The 24,561-nt window shown below is 45.0% G+C and overlaps 1 protein-coding gene across 2 annotated transcripts in view; it reads right to left on the minus strand.

Annotated features, from left to right (window-relative positions):
- SSH3 (slingshot protein phosphatase 3) overlaps positions 1-24,561 on the minus strand; it is a 166,277-nt gene that overhangs the window by 46,966 nt on the left and 94,750 nt on the right. For both annotated transcript variants that reach the window (XM_069752923.1, XM_069752922.1), the window contains 3 exons: positions 3,924-4,005; positions 3,533-3,661; positions 908-954 (listed from right to left, as the gene is read on the minus strand). In XM_069752923.1, the coding sequence (XP_069609024.1) occupies positions 908-954; positions 3,533-3,661; positions 3,924-4,005 (258 nt within the window). The remainder of the gene's footprint in view (positions 1-907; positions 955-3,532; positions 3,662-3,923; positions 4,006-24,561) is intronic.

Here is a 24,561-nt window from a genome sequence, read left to right on the forward strand (position 1 = left end):
TTTCTGAATTCAGCGGTAAGTCAACAGGGAGTTCATCCAATACTATATCAACACAACATTTGAGAACTGACAAGTTTAACTGTGCGAAAGATGGCAAGTCCAACGATATGCAGGCTTTCCCACCCCCGAGAAGCTGAATGACAGATTTCTCTCTATGTGCGGTAATATTTGTCATGTCACATATCAATCAACGGTGGGAGAGGACATGTAATGTAAATCACTGGTCTACTACCTGCAGTAACATGCAAGTTCTCAAAAACCCCTTAAGTTTCAGGTCAATGAGGAACTTAGAACCTGACAGACTCCCTGTACGTAAAGTGGTCAGTAGACAGATGTACTGAGAAATGGGGATATTCACTGAATCCCTGCTGAGCTAATGATAGCTGTAGGACACAAGCGAAGGATCGTGTATATCTCAGACAGGGCTGCCTTCACACCTGGTTGCAGCATTGTGGGGGGTTTCTTGCAATTGCAGCAAAAACACATTGTTTTGCCACTATCTTTCAAACCTTTCCAGCATGTAAAAACAGCCTTAGAGCATATTTTAATCGCCAGAGAGCCATGATGAGCACTCTTGGTGGTCTGTTACCAGAACCTACATTGTGTGATCACCAGTGCCACCAGCAGAAATATCAGCCTCTGTATGCCAACATTTAGTCTTCAAGGATAGGGCTCTACAACAACAATGGGGCACAAGGTATTTATGGTAAAATTGCAGCAGCCCCATAAATTATGTGTGATAACAATGTTTCCCTATCAGAACACTGTTGGAATTCTTGTGATGGCAGTAATACTGCAATTTTAATTAAAATAATGAGCAGCTGCCTTAATGGTGTACCCATATTGTTGCTCGCAATCTAGAGAGAATGAAAGTTCTTTTATTGAGAAAAATAGGTTAGAAACATACTTGTTTTTCTGAAGTTCTTCTAAATTTGAAGCATTCCACTCAGAGCCCTAAAAAAGAACGGAGAAGGTTAAAATAATGAATGGAAGAAAATGACTGCATACTTACCAAGAGCAGCAGCTATACGAAAATAGGAAATATAGCAATAATACATCTTATAACTAGATCCAAATTATTTCTGACTTTGAAACAGTTGACCGAGTGTTCTACTATCTGCTCTTACAAAATATGAGAAACGTAGTCTTTCAAGCGAATTTTTCATTAATAGATAACACACGCAAATATACGAATTGTTGCAATATATCTTATTACAGAAATACAATGCTGTTGCTAAAGTTTTAAGCAGCAGTACAAAAAAAAATGCTGCAAAGAAGGCTTTCAAAAAGAGAATATTCTATACTCTGAAGATAGTTCTTAATGACAATGGTTGTATTTTGGGGGTCATTGTCATACTACAGAATAAATTTGGAGCCAAATAAACTTTTCCTTAATGATATTGCTTGATGGATAAGTATCTACCTATATTTCTGAGCATTGAGAACACCATCAATCCTGACCACATCACCAACTTAATTTGCTGAAATACAGCCCCCAAACTTGCAAAGAGCCTCCACCATGCTTCGCCGTTGCTTGCAGACACTCCTTATGGTCGCCCTTTGGGTTCAATCACATCTGCGTTTACATTCGGCAAGTGCAATGTGAGAAAACCTCACATTGCACTCACTACGATTTTATACAATTAGGCAGTGTTAATCTGCAAATTTTTCCTCACCTTGAATTGGGGGTAAGGAAAAATTTGCAGGATGCTGTGTATGGCCATGTAAAAGGGCTGAGAGTCACCAATGAAAGTCAAGGGGTGCAAGAACAAAAAGAAAATTGCACGGCACATGGACCATGCATGTGCCGTGCGATTTTTAAATGCCCATCTCATTGGAAACACGACATTTCACCAGCCAAGTACAGTAAATTAACAGCGTGAACAGTCAGAATAAAATAGATATATTCTATTCAAAGCTGGCATCAACCCCAATACTATCACCCCACTTGCAACTGCACCAGGGCAAGTGGGAAGAGCCGAGGATAAACGCCAGAATTGATGCATCTAATGAATGCTCCATTTCTGGGGCAGCTGAAGCCTGATGTTCTTAGTCTGAAGGGGGACCCAATATCTACAGCCCCTTCCTAGCCTATTAATATCAGCCCCCAGGTTGTCTGCCTATCCTTTGCTGGTTACTAAAAATAGGGGGGACCCCACGTCTTTTTTTGTTGGGGGGGGGGTAACCCCTTTTTAATAACCAGTAAACGATAAATGTACAGCTGTGTGCCAATATAAATAGCCTGGTAAGCTCCATATTTATTACTCCCTTCCGAGACTATAAACATAAGCCTCCAGCTGTCTGCTTTCCCTCAGCTGGTTAATAAAATAAGAGGGACCCCACACCATTTTTTTTCATTTACTTAATTATTAGCTAAATACATGTACAGTAAGCTAGACACGCACTGCACTGATTATATATTTCAATGACATATCTACCATCTCTCTATATCTGTATAGAAGATTGTTTTAGTAGTTAGAAAACTATTTTTAAATTACAGAGAATTACTATATTTAAAAGCTGATGTTAAAAACGCATTGCATATGCATGTCATAAGGATGCTATGTGAGGAAAAAAAACGCACACTTGCATGGTATACGGATGCTAGGTGAGAAAAACTTGCCTTACACTCCAACTTTTCTGGCAGAGAATCTCTGCTACTCTATAGTCGTAGATATGAGTGTACCTTAATGTGCACCATTGCTTCCACACCTGCCTAAAACGTTTTGCACAGTACTATACATTTCTTTTTCCACTTCTTCTCCTCCCTCCACCTCCTGAACGGATCATCAATAAAGCTAAAATCTGTCATGCTCAAGATAAGATGGGTGGCCAGGAATGAGGGATCTAAGGATTATCTATTGAGGTCTATTGAGCTGCACAGTGTTGAAAGTGTTACATCTGACCCTAGGACTGGATTCACATGCACAGTACTGCTGTATAATGTCATCCTTGCTGCTGCTCCAGAAGGTGTGGTACAGAGAAATAGGAGGGCAGAAATCCCTCATATCTGTGTATCGTGCATAGGAGACATCATAGTAGCAAGTCTCCACCCACTAGCTCAGAGACGACTGAAAATCAGAGACAGACAGAAAATGATTAATCCTCATGCCAGAGCAGAATGTGGTCTGCAAGTAAGGAAGACTGCAATATCAGTAGACATCCAAGTGGGATGATAGACGCTGCAGGGAAGCAACTGCAACTGACAGCCTCCCGATGACGACTCGCTTGAGAATACTCTCAAACGAAACATCACAGGAAGTTAAAAAAAAACAAAAACATTTCCAGTGGGGTATTTTATAATGAAAGAAATGACAAATACTTAGTGTGTACAACTAGATATTTCTAAAGTTCATTTTAGGTATGGAACCACCCATTTACTTATTTGTATTATCATTAGTTGCAATTTTATAAGTGCAATATTGTGATCCTAACATTGTGCGAACAAAGTTGCTAAGTAACCCTAGCCTTAACGAGCAATGTACTTTAAGTCAGAACTGAGAGTGGAAAATCTTCCTTTATAAGACCATACCAAATAAAGATAGGGGAAAATCTCTGAGGGCCGGTCCATTTGAGCTAGGATCATGATCATCTCATTATCAATGAACTCTGTATAATCCTGAAGGGCACAGCGGGTATGATGCTCCAACGCTGTGCGCACCTGCAAAAGAAAGGGCAGAGGAAAATAAGAAAATATTCAAAATCTAATAGAGGGGAAAGAATACTGACAACCTCTTTCTTTAGTCCCGAAGCACTAAATTGGCACTCAGTCAGCACTGTAGCCTCTTCTGCACACTGTCTACATCGTAGTATTATGTGAATCAGGCAACCCTGCCATACCCAGCACAACCCTACTATATAGAGAGCCAGCTGCTTGTTCTATTCTCTACATCAGCCAACCCAGCAGTTGGTAACATTCTTACTTGTTTAGATGTTATATTCTCAAGATCACTCTCTCTCAAGATATCTCGCAGCTTTTTCCGGATGATCCTCTCAGTTTCTTCCCTAAGTAACAGGAAGAAAAACTCAATCAAATTGAAAAGTCCAACAGTGAGCATTCTTCACCTTCACAATGCTTTCATCATAAAAACAGGATTCCTCGAAACGCATAGGTCTTTTGGCCTTCACAGGACGTAGTTCAACTGCTGTGACATCACACGCTCTGTCGTGTTGTTACCCCCTGGCTACCGGCTGGAGCGCCCTGGTCTTCACCACTTAAATAGATAACAGGATATCGGCGGAGTTACTCTAGGCATACGCTCAGTGCATCCTCAACTTACCGCACTGTGGACAATTAACACGAGCACCGTGCACTTGGGCATATGACTTCTTCTATCAGTAAGTGGACAGCATTATCGCTCCTTGGCATCTCCTGCCTGATACCTATTAAGCACTCATTGGTTGTATCTTGTAGAATCATCATTCTAGTACACATTGGTTCTTTTATTTGGAACTGTACATTTCATATAATCAGTGGTTTTTGCGCTTGTGCGATCTATTTGGTTTTCATTTACGGTACATCTATTTATATATGTAGGTATATTGAGTTTGTATCCAGTTTAGCAATCCAGTACTTATTGGCTCTACTTTGTTGATTTAGCATATGAGCGGACATTGGTTCTTGCACCTACAGTTTTGCTCTAGCAGTGGCGTTTCCACTCATTGTGCATATACAACTTTTTTGCACATATATTATATACACCCTGCTGTATACTTACATATGCAGGGGATAACTGAGCCTGTAGGGAGAACCGTGTCTGCACCAGTGAACAGCGATCTTGGTAACAATATTTCCACAACTACATATCATAAACCGCTTTTTTACATGTGAAAAATGGACATCCGGCACACACTATACAATCAATACCAATAGGTGAATTAACTCGGATAAAACAAAATTGCAGTACCGGTATTTCAAATAATTTAAGAAATGCACAAAAACAAGCTAATAATTTAAAAATAGAGGCTACACTAATTGAAAGTTAAATCATGCTCACAATATAATTAAAAACAAAGATAGACATGCATTACTACATGTCGGCACATCCAATTGCCCTCAATCTGAACAGTAGCCTACTACAACTATATTTTACCTGCAATATAATTTAATTTGATTAAAAATATTAATATATACATACAGATATATTGAAGATGAAAAATTGGAACACTTGTCATCTAATAGAATGTACTATAATTTTCATCCCTTCACAAATGTTTTTTGCTCCACGACCAGAGCCAGAGAAACCTGGCTTAGACGTAGAGGATTCTATAAACGTGGAGATGCTCACTGTAGACTGTGTTCACACTCAGTTTAGCAAACCTATTTCTCTAACTATTTCGTCTGCTGCAAATCATTTCATCACTGCACAGAAATACATCTACTTCCACTGCATTTGGCATATTAAAAATTACGGTAAGTGCCTGCCCCGTGCTGTGAGCATCAAAAGGCACTTACAGGATAGCAAAGCTTTTTTGGATGGATTTTTCCCAACGGAAAAAACTTAAAAATAGAAGAACCAATGTTTCATTACTAGCTCTAATGTTAACGGATATTCACTATTACAATAGATGTGCCTTGTTACTGATTGCTCTTCCATTTTTTTTATCATGCATATTTTTCCTTGTTGTGGGCACAATTTTTAACCCTTTGAATAGACTAGGAGGTATTTGGCTACTGTTTCCCACCTGATGTCCATTTTTTTGTTGAGCACATTCTCCTAGTCTATTTACCTTCATGCTTCTCAGTAGTCACTATACATCATGTTACGTTTGAAACATGTTGGTTTTTATTCTGCTTGTATACCCGTTCTAATGATGGAGCTTTAGTTTAATATTGGAATAAATTGGATGATTTAATCCTCAAGATCTGGAACATTTTCACTTTCCAGTTTGCTTTGGATCCTGCGGGTTCCTTTGAACAGAGGGGTGAGAGCAGCATTTATATTTATCTATTCTGGCTGCATCTTGCCTTCTTTATACATGCAACTCCTTCCTTGCAAGATGGATTTAATGATCATATAACGGTGCCTCAGGAATGTTTCTCTAAAGACATAGCAATAACAGAGAAAACAAAACTAAGTAGTATAACACCTAGACCCAAAAGCTGGGTGTCAATAATGTTAACTGGAAGTACGTATGCTAATGCTAGCACATATTTAGAGATAAGCTGAGCCAATTATATTGTTACAATGCATGAATGCTAATAACATATAAAGACTGACCGAAAGAGGCAATAAAAACAGATCTATTTTGATACTCAATGTAACTCAATGTAACTCTTCTGTGCACATATTTGAATTTAACAATTTAATTTGGAGCAGGCACCAAAGACCTAGTGATGAGCGAGTATACTCGTTGCTCGGGTAATCTCCGAGTATTGGTAAGTGCTCGGAGATTTAGTTTTCATCGCCTGAGCTGAACGATTTACATCTGTTAGTCAGCTTGAACACATGTGGGGATTCCCTAGCAACCAGGCAACCCCCACATGTACTCCGGCTGGCTAGCAGCCGTAAATCATGCATCTACATCAACAAAAACGAAATCTCCGAGCAGTTACAAATACTCGGAGACCACCCAAGCAACGAGCACACTCGCTCACCACTAATGACGACGACAAAACCTGGTGCCCGAACAGGAACCAGCTAGTTCAAAGGACCCATTGATCCAAACGTTTTGCTGGTGCCTAGACAGACTGATAAATCAAACCTGCAGCAATAGGCAAGAAATGTTATTCTTACACTAACTGAATTTGTCTCTCTCGGCTTGGTGTGTTTGGGCAAGTCGGTCCGCAGGTCACATGATCTGTTCATAGTAAGTGGGTCCATCATTGTTAAGACAAAGAACCCTGATGAGACCTTGGGTACTGTATGGAGTTCCTGCATAGTCTGTTTGGGGAGTGTGGATTTAGCATTTCGCTGGTCATCTGTACGTGGGGTTGGATTGTAATGATTAGTTGATCGTACCTGGTGGAGACGCCGTTGGTGATTGTCGGCAGTAGCCTCTTGAATTGCTATGGTTTCCCGATGGTTTTTGTTGAGATATATAATGTCAGGCAAAGCGTGAAAGAGCATTAAACCATAGTGTGTGTGGTAAGAGTCCCTGCTGCTTTGCCTCTCTAGTCCTGTATTTCTGTTTTTTTTTGTTTTTAAAGAGACAGAGGATGGGTTAACCTGTTCATTAAGGGGCATGGTAGAGGTGCTGCTAAAATTGGTGAAACAGATAGAAAATAAATTTGTGCAGAAAATGCATAGGTTTTATAAGTGTCTGGTTGTCCACTGGGTAGAAGGCTTAATGAGAGTTTCTGGAAGTGTATTGCAGGAACAAACAGGATGTCTAAATTTTGCTGTGATAGATCAGGCTGAGTTATGGCAGAAAACCTCTAAATGTGTAACTAGAGGTGAGGTAAAGGAAGAAAAAACATGATGATATGTTTTTGTATGTATGAGTATGTAACAAAGATGACGCTGACCCCAGTTCGATCCCAGTTTTACTCCACCCCCTTACATGGTCACGGAAAGATGGACATGTTGTGTATGTAGGAACCGGAATTTAGTTTGGGTGGACAAGACCTGTCGTGCATGTGGTGCCCCTGGTTGGCATAGAGAAACCATTAAAACTTTCTACTCCTAAGCAAGGATTGTATCCTTTGTTATTGCCTGATAATCTATTTGTATAGTGTGGCCCCCCTGGCCAGTACCCCAAGTGCTACGCTCCCATAAATCTCATTCATGCACCCAAATGAATGTCATACCTGCACTGGATGGGACCAACACCCCTTAAGACACTGCTCTTCAGCTCCTCCTGACACAACTCAAATGAAAGCAGTTATAAGTCATTTTTTGCTGCCATCCAAGACTCATTAGGACAATTAGTCTGGTTGAGCATCTCACTTCAACCATGATCGCCTGCAGCGCTAACCCAGATTGTTACCAGCAGACCTCACACCCCAGTCTAGGGGACCTGACACTGTATAGCCACAGTAGGGTGTGAGGAATCCCTGGAATCCTAGTGAAATACTGACTATGATGAAATGAGGAGGAGAATGCCAGACACAAATGTTTCCCATGCCATTTGTTAGAGGTGGAGAAAAATTAAAAAGGATTTCTCCTGTTGGTGGGACTTAGAGGACTGTTATGATAAGGTAATTCAGTACCACAATAGACATAGAGGTCAGAGCACATACAGTGACCTGACAATAACCCAAAAACATGGAACGAGCTCTGAGACGTGGGAACTCTGCTGACCGCAATCCCTAATCCTCTCCAACCACACTAGAGGCAGCCGTGGGTTGCGCCTAACGCTCCCTATGCAACTCGGCACAGCCTGAGAAAATAGCTAGCCTGAAGATAGAAAATAAGCCTACCTTGCCTCAGAGAAATACCCCAAAGGAAAAGGCAGCCCCCACATATAATGACTGTGAGTTAAGATGAAAAGACAAACGTAGAGATGAAATAGATTTAGCAAAGTGAGGCCTGACTTTCTGAACAGAGCGAGGATAGGAAAGGTAACTTTGCGGTCAACACAAAACCCTAAAAAAACCACGCAAAGGGGGCAAAAAGACCCTCCGTACCGAACTAACGGCACGGAGGTACACCCTCTGCGTCCCAGAGCTTCCAGCAAGCAGGAAAAAACAAATAGACAAGCTGGACAGAAAAAAACAGCAAACAAAATAGCAAAGCGGAACTTAGCAATGCAGAGCAGCAGGCCACAGGAACGATCCAGGAGGAAACAGGTCCAATACTAGAACATTGACTGGAGGCCAGGATCAAAGCACTAGGTGGAGTTAAATAGAGCAGCACCTATCGACTTCACCACATCACCTGAGGAAGGAAACTCAGAAGCCGCAGTACCACTTTCCTCCACCAACGGAAGCTCACAGAGAGAATCAGCCGAAGTACCACTTGTGACCACAGGAGGGAGCTCTGCCACAAAATTCACAACAGTATTCCCCCCCCCCCCTTGAGGAGGGGTCACCGAACCCTCACCAGAGCCCCCAGGACGACCAGGATGAGCCATATGAAAGGCACGAACAAGATCGGGAGCATGGACATCAGAGGCAAAGACCCAGGAATTATCTTCCTGAGCATAACCCTTCCACTTAACCAGATACTGGAGTTTCCGTCTTGAAACACGAGAATCCAAAATCTTCTCCACAATATACTCCAACTCCCCCTCCACCAAAACCGGGGCAGGAGGATCAACAGATGGAACCATAGGTGCCACGTATCTCCGCAACAATGACCTATGGAATACGTTATGTATGGAAAAAGAATCTGGAAGGGTCAGACGAAAAGACACAGGATTAAGAACCTCAGAAATCCTATACGGACCAATGAAACGAGGTTTAAACTTAGGAGAGGAAACCTTCATAGGAATATGACGAGAAGATAACCAAACCAAATCCCCAACACGAAGTCGGGGACCCACACAGCGTCTGCGATTAGCAAAACGTTGAGCCTTCTCCTGGGACAAGGTCAAATTGTCCACTACATGAGTCCAAATCTGCTGCAACCTGTCCACCACAGTATCCACACCAGGACAGTCCGAAGACTCAACCTGCCCTGAAGAGAAACGAGGATGTAACCCAGAGTTGCAGAAAAATGGCGAAACCAAGGTAGCCGAGCTGGCCCGATTATTAAGGGCGAACTCAGCCAAAGGCAAGAAGGACACCCAGTCATCCTGATCAGCAGAAACAAAGCATCTCAGATATGTTTCCAAGGTCTGATTGGTTTGTTCGGTCTGGCCATTAGTCTGAGGATGGAAAGCCGAGGAAAAAGACAAGTCAATGCCCATCCTACCACAAAAGGCTCGCCAAAACCTCGAAACAAACTGGGAACCTCTGTCAGAAACGATATTCTCTGGAATGCCATGTAAACGAACCACATGCTGGAAGAACAATGGCACCAAATCAGAGGAGGAAGGTAATTTAGACAAGGGTACCAAATGGACCATCTTAGAGAAACGATCACAGACCACCCAAATGACTGACATCTTTTGAGAGACGGGAAGATCTGAAATAAAATCCATAGAGATATGTGTCCAAGGCCTCTTCGGGACCGGCAAGGGCAAAAGCACCCCACTGGCACGAGAACAGCAGGGCTTAGCCCGAGCACAAATCCCACAGGACTGCACAAAAGTACGCACATCCCGCGACAGAGATGGCCACCAAAAGGATCTAGCCACTAACTCTCTGGTACCAAAGATTCCAGGATGACCAGCCAACACCGAACAGTGAACCTCAGAGATGACTTTATTCGTCCACCTATCAGGGACAAACAGTTTCTCCGCTGGGCAACGATCAGGTTTATTAGCCTGAAATTTTTGCAGCACCCGCCGCAAATCAGGGGAGATGGCAGACACAATTACTCCCTCTTTGAGGATACCCGCCGGCTCAGATAAACCCGGAGAGTCGGGCACAAAACTCCTAGACAGAGCATCCGCCTTCACATTTTTAGAGCCCGGAAGGTACGAAATCACAAAGTCAAAACGGGCAAAAAACAACGACCAACGAGCCTGTCTAGGATTCAACCGCTTGGCAGACTCGAGATAAGTCAAGTTCTTATGATCAGTCAAGACCACCACGCGATGCTTAGCTCCTTCAAGCCAATGACGCCACTCCTCGAATGCCCACTTCATGGCCAGCAACTCTCGATTGCCTACATCATAATTTCGCTCAGCAGGCGAAAACTTCCTGGAAAAGAAGGCGCATGGTTTCATCACCGAGCAATCAGAACTTCTCTGCGACAAAACAGCCCCTGCTCCAATCTCAGAAGCATCAACCTCGACCTGGAATGGAAGCGAAACATCTGGTTGACACAACACAGGGGCAGAAGAAAAACGACGCTTCAACTCTTGAAAAGCTTCCACAGCAGCAGAAGACCAATTGACCACATCAGCACCCTTCTTGGTCAAATCGGTCAATGGTTTAGCAATACTAGAAAAATTGCAGATGAAGCGACGATAAAAATTAGCAAAGCCCAGGAACTTTTGCAGACTTTTCAGAGATGTCGGCTGAGTCCAATCATGGATGGCTTGGACCTTAACAGGGTCCATCTCGATAGTAGAAGGGGAAAAGATGAACCCCAAAAATGAAACCTTCTGAACACCAAAGAGACACTTTGATCCCTTCACAAACAAAGAATTAGCACGCAGGACCTGAAACACCGTTCTGACCTGCTTCACATGAGACTCCCAATCATCCGAGAAGATCAAAATGTCATCCAAGTACACAATCAGGAATTTATCCAGGTACTCTCGGAAGATGTCATGCATAAAGGACTGAAACACTGATGGAGCATTGGCAAGTCCGAATGGCATTACTAGATACTCAAAATGGCCCTCGGGCGTATTAAATGCAGTTTTCCATTCATCGCCTCGCTTAATACGCACAAGATTATACGCACCACGAAGATCTTTGTTGGTGAACCAACTAGCCCCCTTAATCCGAGCAAACAAATCAGATAACAACGGCAAGGGGTACTGAAATTTAACCGTGATCTTATTTAGAAGGCGGTAATCTATACAAGGTCTCAGCGAATCATCCTTCTTGGCTACAAAAAAGAACCCTGCTCCTAATGGCGACGATGACGGGCGAATATGCCCCTTCTCCAAGGACTCCTTCACATAACTCCGCATAGCGGCGTGCTCAGGCACAGATAAATTAAACAGTCGACCTTTTGGGAATTTACTACCAGGAATCAAATCGATAGCACAATCACAATCCCTATGCGGAGGTAGGGTATCGGACTTGGGCTCATCAAATACATCCCGGTAATCAGACAAGAACTCTGGAACCTCAGAAGGGGTGGATGACGAAATAGTCAGAAATGGGACATCACCATGTACCCCCTGACAACCCCAGCTGGACACAGACATGGATTTCCAATCTAATACTGGATTATGGACTTGTAGCCATGGCAACCCCAACACGACCACATCATGCAGATTATGCAACACCAGAAAGCGAATAACCTCCTGATGTGCAGGAGCCATGCACATGGTCAGCTGGGTCCAGTACTGAGGCTCATTCTTGGCCAAAGGCGTAGCATCAATTCCTCTCAATGGAATAGGACACTGCAAGGGCTCCAAGAAAAACCCACAACGCCTAGCATACTCCAAGTCCATCAAATTCAGGGCAGCGCCTGAATCCACAAATGCCATGACAGAATACGATGACAAAGAGCAGATCAAGGTAACGGACAGAAGAAATTTTGACTGTACCGTACCAATGGTGGCAGACCTAGCGAACCGCTTAGTGCGCTTAGGACAATCAGAGATAGCATGAGTGGAATCACCACAGTAGAAACACAGCCCATTCAGACGTCTGTGTTCTTGCCGTTCAACTCTGGTCAAAGTCCTATCGCACTGCATAGGCTCAGGTTTAAGCTCAGGTAATACCGCCAAATGGTGCACAGATTTACGCTCACGCAAGCGTCGACCGATCTGAATGGCCAAAGACATAGACTCATTCAGACCAGCAGGCATAGGAAATCCCACCATGACATCCTTAAAGGGCCACTGTCACCCCCCTGCAGCCGTTATAAACTAAAAGAGCCACCTTGTGCAGCAGTAATGCTGCATTCTAACAAGGTGGCTCTTTTAGTTTTGTGTTCAGGTATTATTAAAATAAAGCGTTTTGAAACTCTGCAGAAATACCTGTCTTTGTCCACGGAGGCGGGTCTGAAGCCTCCTCTGTGAAGTGCCCAACAGCCGTTACTTACATCTTCTGGGGCGATGGTCGCCGCCCCCTGCGCGCTGTTTTCTTTTCAAATCCAACGCCGGGGCTGTGTAAATATTTGTGGGGCAGGCGCAGTAAGCTCTGGCTGTCTGACGTCCCCCGCCCCCCGCCTTCCAGCCTCTGGCTATTCAGCTGAGCTCATCCTGCCGCCTCCTCCTTCTGCTCATAGCAATCGCCGGGAAAGAAACAACCTACGAAACTTGCCTGCTAGCTGGCTGGAAGGCGGGGGGCGGGGGACGTGGGTGAGAGTCTGAGACATGCAGTGTGCATGCCCAGGAATCCTAGCCCCGCACTGTGCATAATGCATAACACAGTGCGGGGCAGGGAGTCCCGAGGTGGGTGGCCGCACTGCCAGCACAGGCGCAGTCTGCAAGCCTGGCTGTGACGTCAGACAGCCAGAGCTTACTGCGCCTGCCCCACAAATATTTACACAGCGCCGGCGTTGGATTTGAAAAGAAAACAGCGCGCAGGGGGCGGCGACCATCGCCCCAGAAGATGTGAGTGACGGCTCTATGGCACTTCACAGAGGAGGCTTCAGACCCGCCTCCGTGGACAAAGACAGGTATTTCTGCAGAGTTTCAAAATGCTTTATTTTAATAATACCTGAACACAAAACTAAAAGAGCCGCCTTGTTAGAATGCAGCATTACTGCTGCACAAGGTGGCTCTTTTAGTTTATAACGGCTGCAGGGGGGTGACAGTGGCCCTTTAAGGGCTTCAGAGAGACCCTTTCTGAAAATAGCTGCGAGCGCACCTTCATTCCATTGAGTGAGTACGGACCACTTTCTAAATTTCTGACAATATACCTCTATCTCATCCTGACCCTGACACAGAGCCAGCAAATTTTTCTCTGCCTGATCCACTGAATTAGGTTCATCGTACAGCAATCCGAGAGCCAGGAAAAACGTATCGATATTACTTAATGCAGGATATCCTGACACAAGAGAAAATGCCCAGTCCTGAGGGTCGCCACGTAAAAACGAAATAATGATCCTAACTTGTTGAACTGGGTCACCAGAGGAGCGAGGTTTCAAAGCCAGAAATAGTTTACAATTATTTTTGAAACTCAGAAATTTAGTTCTATCTCCAAAAAACAAATCAGGAATAGGAATTCTCGGTTCTAACATAGAATTCTGAACCACAAAGTCTTGAATATTTTGTACTCTTGCCGTGAGCTGATCCACACATGAAGACAGACCTTTAATGTCCATCGCTACACCTGTGTCCTGAACCACCCAAATGTCTAGGGGAAAAAAAAGGCAAAACACAGTGCAGAGAAAAAAAAATGGTCTCAGAACTTTTTTTTTCCCTCTATTGAGAATCATTAGTACTTTGGGCCTCCAGTACTGTTATGATAAGGTAATTCAGTACCACAATAGACATAGAGGTCAGAGCACATACAGTGACCTGACAATAACCCAAAAACATGGAACGAGCTCTGAGATGTGGGAACTCTACTGACCGCAATCCCTAATCCTCTCCAACCACACTAGAGGCAGCCGTGGATTGCGCCTAACGCTCCCTATGCAACTCGGCACAGCCTGAGAAACTAGCTAGCCTGAAGATAGAAAATAAGCCTACCTTGCCTCAGAGAAATACCCCAAAGGAAAAGGCAGCCCCCACATATAATGACTGTGAGTTAAGATGAAAAGACAAACGTAGAGATGAAATAGATTTAGCAAAGTGAGGCCCGACTTTCTGAACAGAGCGAGGATAGGAAAGGTAACTTTGCGGTCAACACAAAACCCTAAAAAATCCACGCAAAGGGGGCAAAAAGACCCTCCGTACCGAACTAACGGCACGGAGGTACACCCTCTGCGTCCCAGAGCTTCCAGCAAGCAGGAAAAAACAAATAGACAAGCTGGACAGAAAAAAACAGCAAACAAAATAGCAAAGCGGAACTTAGCTATGCAGAGCAGCAGGCCACAGGAACGATCCAGGAGGAAACAGGTCCAATACTAGAACATTGACTGGAGGCCAGAATCAAAGCACTAGGTGGAGTTAAATAGAGCAGCACCTAACGACTTCACCTCATCACCTGAGGAAGGAAACTCAGAAGCCGCAGTACCACTTTCCTCCACCAACGGAAGCTCACAGAGAGAATCAGCCGAAGTACCACTTGTGACCACAGGCGGGAGCTCTGCCACAGAATTCACAACAGAGGACCTGGTGTCAGCAGAGGCAGGGGATACGTTCTACCCCCTTATGGCAGGGGCAACAGGAGTCTCACCAGCAGAAGATACTAGATTGGGGGAAGCAGTATGTGCAAAAACTCACCCAGTGGGGGCTCGCCAGGTTAGCTTCCTAGTCTACCATCCTTTATGATATCCAACAGGATGACACAGTCAGTAGAAAATTATACCAGGCTCTGGCAAAGACTGCAGGATTTATGAAAACACGTCCGAGGTCCACACCTGTTTAACGTACTGTGCCTATTTTGAAGGTTTAACCCCTTAACTTCCAAGGGTGGTTTGCACGTTAATGACCGTGCCAATTTTTACAATTCTGACCACTGTCCCTTTGTGAGGTTATAACTCTGGAACGCTTCAACGGATCCTGATGATTCTGACATTGTTTTCTCGTGACATACTGTACTGTAGTGGTAAAATTTCTTTGATATTACCTGCGTTTATTTGTGAAAAAGACGGAAATTTGGCGAAAATTTGGAAAATTTTGCAATTTTCCAACTTTGAATTTCTATGCCCTTAAATCACAGAGATATGTCACACAAAATACTTAATAAGTAACATTTCCCACATGTCTACTTTACATCAGCACAATTTTGGAACCAAAATTTTTTTTTGTTAGGTTTTTGTAAGGGTTAAAAATTGACCAGCAATTTCTCATTTTTACAACACTATTTTTTTTTTAGGCACCACATCACATTTGAAGTCATTTTGAGGGGGTCTATATGATAGAAAATACCCAAGTGTGACACCATCCTAAAAACTGCACCCCTCAAGCTGCTCAAAACCACATTCAAGAAGTTTATTAACCCTTCAGGTGTTTCACAGGAAGTTTTGGAATGTTTAAAAAAAAAAAACAGAACATTTAACTTTGTCACAAAAAATTTACTTCAGCTCCAATTTGTTTTATTTTACCAAGGGTAACAGGAGAAAATGGACCCCAAAAGTTGTTGTACAATTTCTCCTGAGTACGCTGATACCCCATATGTGGTAAACCACTGTTTGGGCACATGGCAGAGCTCGGAAGGGAAGGAGCGCCGTTTGACTTTTCAATGCAAAATTGACTGGAATTGAGATGGGACGCCATGTTGCGTTTGGAGAGCCCCTGATGTGCCTAAACATTGAAACCCCCACAAGTGACACCATTTTGGAAAGTAGACCACCTAAGGAACTTATCTAGATGTGTGGTGCGCACTTTGACCCACCAAGTGCTTCACAGAAGTTTATAATGTAGAGCCGTGAAAATATATATATTTTTTTTTTCACAAAAATTATTTTTTAGCCCCCAGTTTTGTATTTTCCCAAGGGTAAAAGGAGAAATTGGACCTCAAAAGTTGTTGTCCAATTTGACTGGAGTACGCTGATACCCCATATGTGGGGGGGGACCACCGTTTTGGCGCATGGCAGAGCTCGGAAGGGAAGGAGCGCCGTTTGGAATGCAGACATAGATGGATTGGTCTGCATGCGTCACGTTGCATTTGCAGAGCCCCTGATGTACCCAAACAGTAGAAACCCTTCACAAGTGACCCCATATTGGAAACTAGGCCCCCCTAGGAACTTATCTAGATGTGTTGTGAGAACTTTGAACCCCCAAGTGTTTCACTACAGTTTATAACGCAGAGCCATGAAAATAAAAACATTTTTTTCCGCAAAATTTATTTTTAAGCCCTCAGTTTTGTATTTTCCCAAGGGTAACAGGAGATATTGGACCCCAAACGTTGTTGTCCAATTTGTCCTGAGTATGCTGATACCCCATATGTGGGAGAGGAACCACCGTTTGGGCGCACGTGAGAGCTCGGAAGGGAAGGAGCACTGTTTTACTTTTTCAACGCAGAATTGGCTGGAATTGAGATCGGATGCCTTGTCATGTTTGGAGAGCCCTTGATGTGCCTAAACAGAGGAAGCCCCCAATTCTAACTGAAACCCTAACCCAAGCACACCCCTAACCCTAATCCCAAATCTACCCATAACCCTAACCACACCCCTAACCCGAACATGCCCCTAACCACAACCACTAACCCCAACAGACCCCTAACTCTAATCCCAACCCTAACTACACCCCTAACTCCAACACACCCCTAACCCCAACTATAAATGTTATCCAAACCCTAACCCTAACTTTAGCCCCAACCCTAACCCTAGCCCCAACCCTAGCCCTATCCCTAGCCCCAACCCTAACCCTAGCCCCAACCCTAGCCCCAACCCTAACCATAATGGGAAAATGGAAATAAATACATGTTTTTAATTTTATTATTTTTTCCCGAACTAAGGGGGTGATGAAGGGTGGTTTGATTTACTTTTATAGCGGGTTTTTTAGCGGATTTTTGTGATTGGCAGCCGTCACACACTAAAAGACGCTTTTTTTTTGTTGCAAAAAATAGTTTTTGGATCTCCACATTTTGAGAGCTATAATTTTTCAATATTTTGGTCCACAGAGTCATGTGAGGTGTTGTTTTTTTGCGGGACGAGTTGACGTTTTTATTGGTACCATTTTCGGGCATGTGACATTTTTGATCGCTTTTTATTCCGATTTTTGTGAGGCAGAATGACGAAAAACCAGCTATTCATGAATTTCTTTTTAGGGGGTGTGTTTATACCGTTCCACGTTTGGTAAAATTGATAAAGCAGTTTTATTCTTTGGGTCAGTACGATTACAGCGATACCTCATTTATGTAATGTTTTTATGTTTTGGCGCTTTTATATGATAAAAACTATTTTATAGAAAAAATAATTATTTTTGCATCGCTTTATTCTGAGGACTATAACTTTTTTATTTTTTCGCTGATGATGCTGTATGGCAGGTCGTTTTTTGCGGGACAAGATGACGTTTTCAGCGGTACCATGGATATTTATATCTGGCTTTTTGATCGCGTGTTATTCCACTTTTTGTTCAGCGGTATAATAAAGCGTTGTTTTTTGCCTCTTTTTTTTATTTGTTTTTACGGTGATCACTGTAGGGGTTAACAAGTGGGACAGTCTTATAGGTCGGGTCGTTATTGACGCGGCGATACTAAATATGTGTACTTTTTGTGTGTGTTTTTTTAGATAAAGAAATTTATTTATAGGAACAATTTATTTTTTCTTTATTTACCATTTTTTTTTTACTTTATAACATTGCCCGGGGGGGGGGGGGGGGGAAAGCATCATGTTATAGGGTCAGATCGCTGATCTGACACTTTGCAGAGAACTGTGTCAGATCAGCGATCTGACAGGCACTGCAGGGACACTTGCAAGCGCTTGCTCTGATTAGGCGCTTGCAAGCCACCTCCCTGCAGTACCCGGAAGCAGCCCCGTGGCCATATTGGATCCGGGGCCTGCAGGGAGGAAGAGGAAAGAGACCCTCGGAGCAACGCGATCACATCACGTTGCTCTGAGGGTCTCAGGGAAGCACGCAGGGAGCCCTCTCCCTGCGCGATGCTTCCCTATACCGCCGGAACACTGCAATCATCGTTGATCGCAGTGTGCCAGGGGTTAATGTGCCAGGAGCGGTCCGTGACCGCTCCTGGCACATAGTGCTGGATGTCAGCTGCGATAATCAGTTGACACCCGGCGGTGATTAGAGAGATACTAATCGTTTCCCACCTGGAGTATCAGATCATGTCTCAAGCTGTGATAATCAGAGCAGACAAGGGTGTGGAAGCAACAAATGCACTGAATAAAAAGGCAAAAAACAGGTTCCGAGCCCCTCTTATGTACGACCAAACAAGGAAACTATCATCTACTATATAATTGTCTAAGGGTCACTTCCGTCTTTCTGTCTGTCCTTCTTTCTGTCATGGATATTCATTGGTCGCGGCCTCTGTCTGTCATGGAATCCAAGTCGCTGATTGGTCTCGCCAGCTGCCTGTCATGGCTGCCGCGACCAATCAGCGACAGGCACAGTCCGATTAGTCCCTCCCTTCTCCCCTGCAGTCACAGTGCCCGCCGCCCGCTCCATACTCCCCGTAGTCAGTGTGCCCGGCGCTCGCTCCATACTCCCCACTCCATACTCACCGTAGTCAGTGTGCCCGGTGCCCGCTCCATACTCCCCGCAGTCTGTGTCCCCGGCGCCCGATCCATACTCCCCGTAGTCAGTGTGCCCGGCGCCCGCTCCATACTCCCTGCTCCATACTCCCCGCAGTCAGTGTCCCCGGCGCCCGCTCCATACTCCCCGCAGTCAGTGTCCCCGGCGCCCGCTCCATACTCCCCGCAGTCAGTGTCCCCGCAGCCTGCTCCATACTCCCCGCAGTCAGTGTCCCCGACGCCCGCTCAATACTCCCCGCTCCATACTCCCCGGAGTCAGCGCCCGCTCCATACTCCCCTCCGGTCACCGCTCACACAGGGTTAATGCCAGTGGTAACGGACCGCGTTATGCCGCGGGTAACGCACTCCGCAACCGCTGCTATTAACCCTGTGTGACAAAGTTTTTACTATTGATGCTGCCTATGCAGCGTCAATAGTAAAAAGATCTAATGTTAAAAATAATAAAAAAACAAAAAACCTGCTATTCTCACCTTCCGTCGTCGGACGATGCGCTCGCGTCGGCCGCCATCTTCCGTTCCCAGAGATGCATTGCGAACTTACCCAGAAGACTTAGCGGTCTCGTGAGACCGCTAAGTCATCTGGGTAAGTTCGCAATGCATCCTGGGAACGGAAGATGGCGGCCGCATCACACAGCTTCGCTGGATCCCAGGGGTGAGTATATAACTATTTTTTATGTTAATTATTATTTTTTTTTTAACAGGGATGCACACACTGCTAAATACTGCGTGGGCAGTGTTATATACCTACGTGTCTGGGCAATGTACTACGTGACTGGCCAATATACTACGTGGCTGGGCAATATACTACGTCGCTGGGCAATATACTACGTCGCTGGGCAATATACTACGTCGCTGGGCAATATACTACGTCGCTGGGCAATATACTACGTCGCTGGGCAATATACTACGTGGCTCTGTGCTAAATACTACGTCCCTGGGCAATATACTATGTGGCTCTGTGCTAAATACTACGTCCCTGGGCAATATACTACGTCGCTGGACAATATACTAAGTGACTGGGCAATATACTACGTGGCTCTGTGCTGAATACTACGTCGCTGGGCAAAATACTACGTCGCTCGGCAACATAGTACGTGACTGGGCAATATACTACGTGGCTGGGCAATATACGACGTGGCTGAGCAATATACTACGTGGCTGGGCAATATACTACGTGGCTGGGCAATATACTACGTGGCTGGGCAATATACTACGTGGCTGGGCAATATACTACGTGGCTGGGCAATATACTACGTGGCTGGGCAATATACTACGTGGCTGGGCAATATACTACGTGGCTGGGCAATATACTACGTGGCTGGGCAATATACTACGTGGCTGGGCAATATACTACGTGGCTGGGCAATATACTACGTGGCTGGGCAATATACTACGTGACTGGGCAACATACTACGTGACTGGGCAACATACTACGTGACTGGGCAATATACTACGTGACTGGGCAACATACTACGTGACTGGGCAATATACTACGTGACTGGGCAATATACTACGTGACTGGGCAATATACTATGTTTACCCTGTTTACCATTGTAAAAGTAAAAAAAAACAACAAAAAAACTACATACTTACATTCCAGTGTCTGTCACTGTGAGCGCCGGCCGTAAAGCACAGGGGTGACGTCACCGCTGTGCTCTGCTTTACGGCCGGCGCTCACACAGTCTGGGCAATATACTACGTGGCTCTGTGCTAAATACTACGTCCCTGGGCAATATACTACGTGGCTCTGTGCTAAATACTACGTCCCTGGGCAATATACTACGTCGCTGGACAATATACTAAGTGACTGGGCAATATGCTACGTGGCTCTGTGCTGAATACTACGTCGCTGGGCAAAATACTACGTCGCTCGGCAACATAGTACGTGACTGGGCAATATACGACGTGGCTGGGCAATATACGACGTGGCTGGGCAATATACTACGTGACTGGGCAATATACTATGTTTACCCTGTTTACCATTGTAAAAGTAAAAAAAAAAACAAAAAAAAAAATACATACTTACATTCCAGTGTCTGTCACTGTGAGCGCCGGCCGTAAAGCACAGCGGTGACGTCACCGCTGTGCTCTGCTTTACGGCCGGCGCTCACACAGTCAGTGCAGGAAGCTGAGGGCGAGGGACGTGACAGACACCGGAATGTAAGTATGTAGTGTTTTTTTTTTTACTTTTACAATGGTAACCAGTGTAAACATCGGGTTACTAAGCGTGGCCCTGCGCTTAGTAACCCGATGTTTACCCTGGTTACCCGGAGACTCATCACTGGATCGGCGTCACACACGCCGATCCAGAGATGACAGCGGGTGACCTGACGACAAAAAAAAGTTCTGGCCTTCTAGCTCCGATCAGCGATGTCATAGCAGGATCCTGATCGCTGCTTTGTGTCAAACACAACGAGATCGCTATCCAGGACACTGCAACGTCACGGATCGCTATCGTTATCGTTCAAAAGTTGCTCAGTGTGACGGTACCTTTAGTGACACCCTGACTACCCCACTGAAAAAGGGGGAAGAGGGGGGTTATCATGCTCTGCTCTGAGTCTAGCAGATCTGCAGTTTCTGTGTCCAGGCTTTTCGTAATTATAACATGACTAGATCGTGGCCCGATTCTAACGCATCGGGTATTCTAGAATATACATGTCCACGTAGTATATTGCCCAGCCATGTAGTATATTGCCCAGTCAAGTAGTATATTGCCCAGTCACGTAGTATATTGCCCAGTCACGTAGTATATTACCCAGCCACGTAGTATATTGCCCAGCCACGTAGTAACCCGATGTTTACCCTGGTTACCCGGGGACTTCGGCATCGTTGGTCGCTGGAGAGCTGTCTGTGTGACAGCTCCCCAGCGACGACACAAGGACTTTCCAACGATCACGGCCAGGTCGTATCGCTGGTCGTGGTCGTTGGAAAGTTGATCAGTGTGAAGGTACCTTAAGCCATGAATGCTGTGGAGCTCCTCCAGGATAAGTCTGCTGGATAAGTCTGTTCAAACTTTCTCCCTCACCGTTTATGTCTCTCATGATGTTAGGATCATTCTTTCTCAAGTACTGCTTGACATCTCAGGTTTCAATGTGCCCTCCTTATGCCTGATAACATCAGCATTCACCATTACACTACTCTGAATCCAGCCACCTTGTTGCCTCTGGAGGGGGATGGGGTGGTAGTGGTAACCTGGGTGACCTGTTAGTTGAGCCAGGAGAGTAACATGGCTGTGTACAACTAATGTCCCACAGTGAGTTTCAGTCATGTTACCGATGTCCCACTAGATAACCCAGACCATGAGCGTTTTGTAGATGGATCGCAGTATGACGTGGATGTCCGGTTCTACACTGGATATGCTGCCTTTTCCCTCCATTAAATTACAAAAGAAGAACCACTGCTCCCACACTTCCGCCCTGGAAGCCGAACTCTATGCCCAAGAAGAAGTCTATGGACGTGGTAGAGACCAAACCGACACCATTTATACAGACAGCCACTATGCTTTCTCAACAATGGACCTATATGGAGAGCTCGATCTTTGCTCTCTGCGGTAATCAAGCCTACCAAGAATGATAACTCCGTCCAACGCCTGATGGAGGCCCTACTTTTACCCGAGAAAGTTGCCTTAGTGAAAGTCAAAGGCCACGGAAAGAACGACTCAACTGCTGCTAAAGGCAATCATCTGGCCGATCAGACTGCTAAAACCAGCAGCTTCCCAACCAAGAGACAACCCTGCCGGAGTGGCCGCTGCTAAGGTGGCCTCTGCCATGGACCCACCTGTGACCTACAATCTTCTCCAGAAGCTACAACAAGAGGCTGGTGTTGAAAAATTCGCTAGATGGCAAGAGAAGAGAGCTGTGCAGTTACCAGAAGGACTGTGGAATGTGGGGGACAATGTTTGCCTTCCCCGTGTTCTGTATCCCATGATGGCTCAAGCCACCCACGGCAATACTCCCCAAAGACTGCCACGACAGGCCTCGTCCACTGCCATTGGTATGCTTCTGGGTTCAGTGTCACCTCAGCCAAACACGTGCAAGACTTTCTGACCTGGGCACTCAACAACATGGGACGCCCCACCAAGACCCTATGAGACACACAATGCCCCTGTACCCTTTCCAGCACCTTCAGAAAAGACTATACTCAACTTCCCAAGGATGTACTTGTGTGTGTCAACCTCTTCAAAGAATGGATAGAAGCGTACCCCATGTGCAAAGCCACCTCCAAGGGTACTGCGAAGAGACTAATCTCAGAAGTCATTTGCAGAAACAGGGTGCCCGAGACCAAGGATAATGACAGAGGCACCCACTTTACCAGTGTTTGCCATGCTGTCATGTGCAAGACAGCGTGGCAAACACCACTTCTGAACGGTCATAAAATCATCAAAAGACAGCGTGAGCCAGCAGCTGTGATCGGAGGTATAAATTTAACTACGGTCACTGGTGTCAGCTGTTGGGACTACTGCTCCCATCAGCCAACACCTGGTGCCACTAATAACAGTGAGAGCAGGAGCGGCTGATGGGAGTATTCATCAGCCGGCTCCTGCGCTGTAAAACTAGGAGTTAGTCATACCGGTAACGGTATTTCCAGGAGTCCATCATGACAGCACCACAGGAGGTTGCTCTTCATATCCTTGATAGGGACAGGAACACAGAAGAGGTTAAATAGCCCCTCCCCACCTCCACCCCTCAGTGATTTTACAAAGTACCACGTCAGGATGGATACAACACAATTTTATTGAACTTCCTCTCTATACATGTTCATATCACACATTAGACAGTAGTTCAAGGGAGGGCAAATAATGGGTGCTGTCATGATGGACTCCTGGAAATACCGTTACCGGTATGACTAACTCCTAGTTTCCAGGTCGTCCCTCATGACAGCACCACAGGAGAAATACCAAATAACTCCTATTAGGGCGGGATTACAGCTTGGAGGACTTTTCTCCCAAAGCTAGTCTGTTGCTTTGAAAGAACGTCCAGCTTGTAGTGCTTGCAAAAGGTATTTGAGCTAGACCAAGTTGCCGCCCGGCAAATTTGGTCCATGGATGCACCCGCACTCTCTGCCCATGAAGCAGATACTGCTCTCAGTGAGTGGGCTTTTAGGTGATCTGGAGGAGATTCACTGGCTGAAATATACGCAGCGCAAAATGGTAGATTTGATCCATCTGGCCAGAGTCGCTTTTGAGGCTTTTTTGCCTCTATTTTTCCCAGACATCTGGATAAAGAGGTTAGAGTCAATTCTCCAGCTGTCTGTAAGCTTTAGATACTGCAATACTGTTCTCTTAACATCCAGGGAATGAAGAGAACGTTCTTTTTCATTATTGTAATTCTGACAGAACGTAGGTAAAACTATTTCCTGGTTTTTGTGAAAGTCCGTCACAACTTTTGGAAGGAATGAGGGATCCAACTTTAAAACAATGCAATCTTCCTGTATCTTTAAGTATGGGTCTGTTATGGATAGGGCTTGAATTTCGCCTATTCGCCTTGCTGACGTTATTGCGACAAGGAAAACAGTCTTGAATGTCACAGACTTTAGGTCTGCCTGATCAAGTGGCTCGTATGGAGCTTTTCGTAGCTCATTTAGTACCAAAGTGAGGTTCCATGAGGGTACTGAGCTTC

This window comes from Ranitomeya imitator, chromosome 2 (assembly GCF_032444005.1).
Source record: "Ranitomeya imitator isolate aRanImi1 chromosome 2, aRanImi1.pri, whole genome shotgun sequence".
Taxonomy (NCBI): domain Eukaryota; kingdom Metazoa; phylum Chordata; class Amphibia; order Anura; family Dendrobatidae; genus Ranitomeya; species Ranitomeya imitator.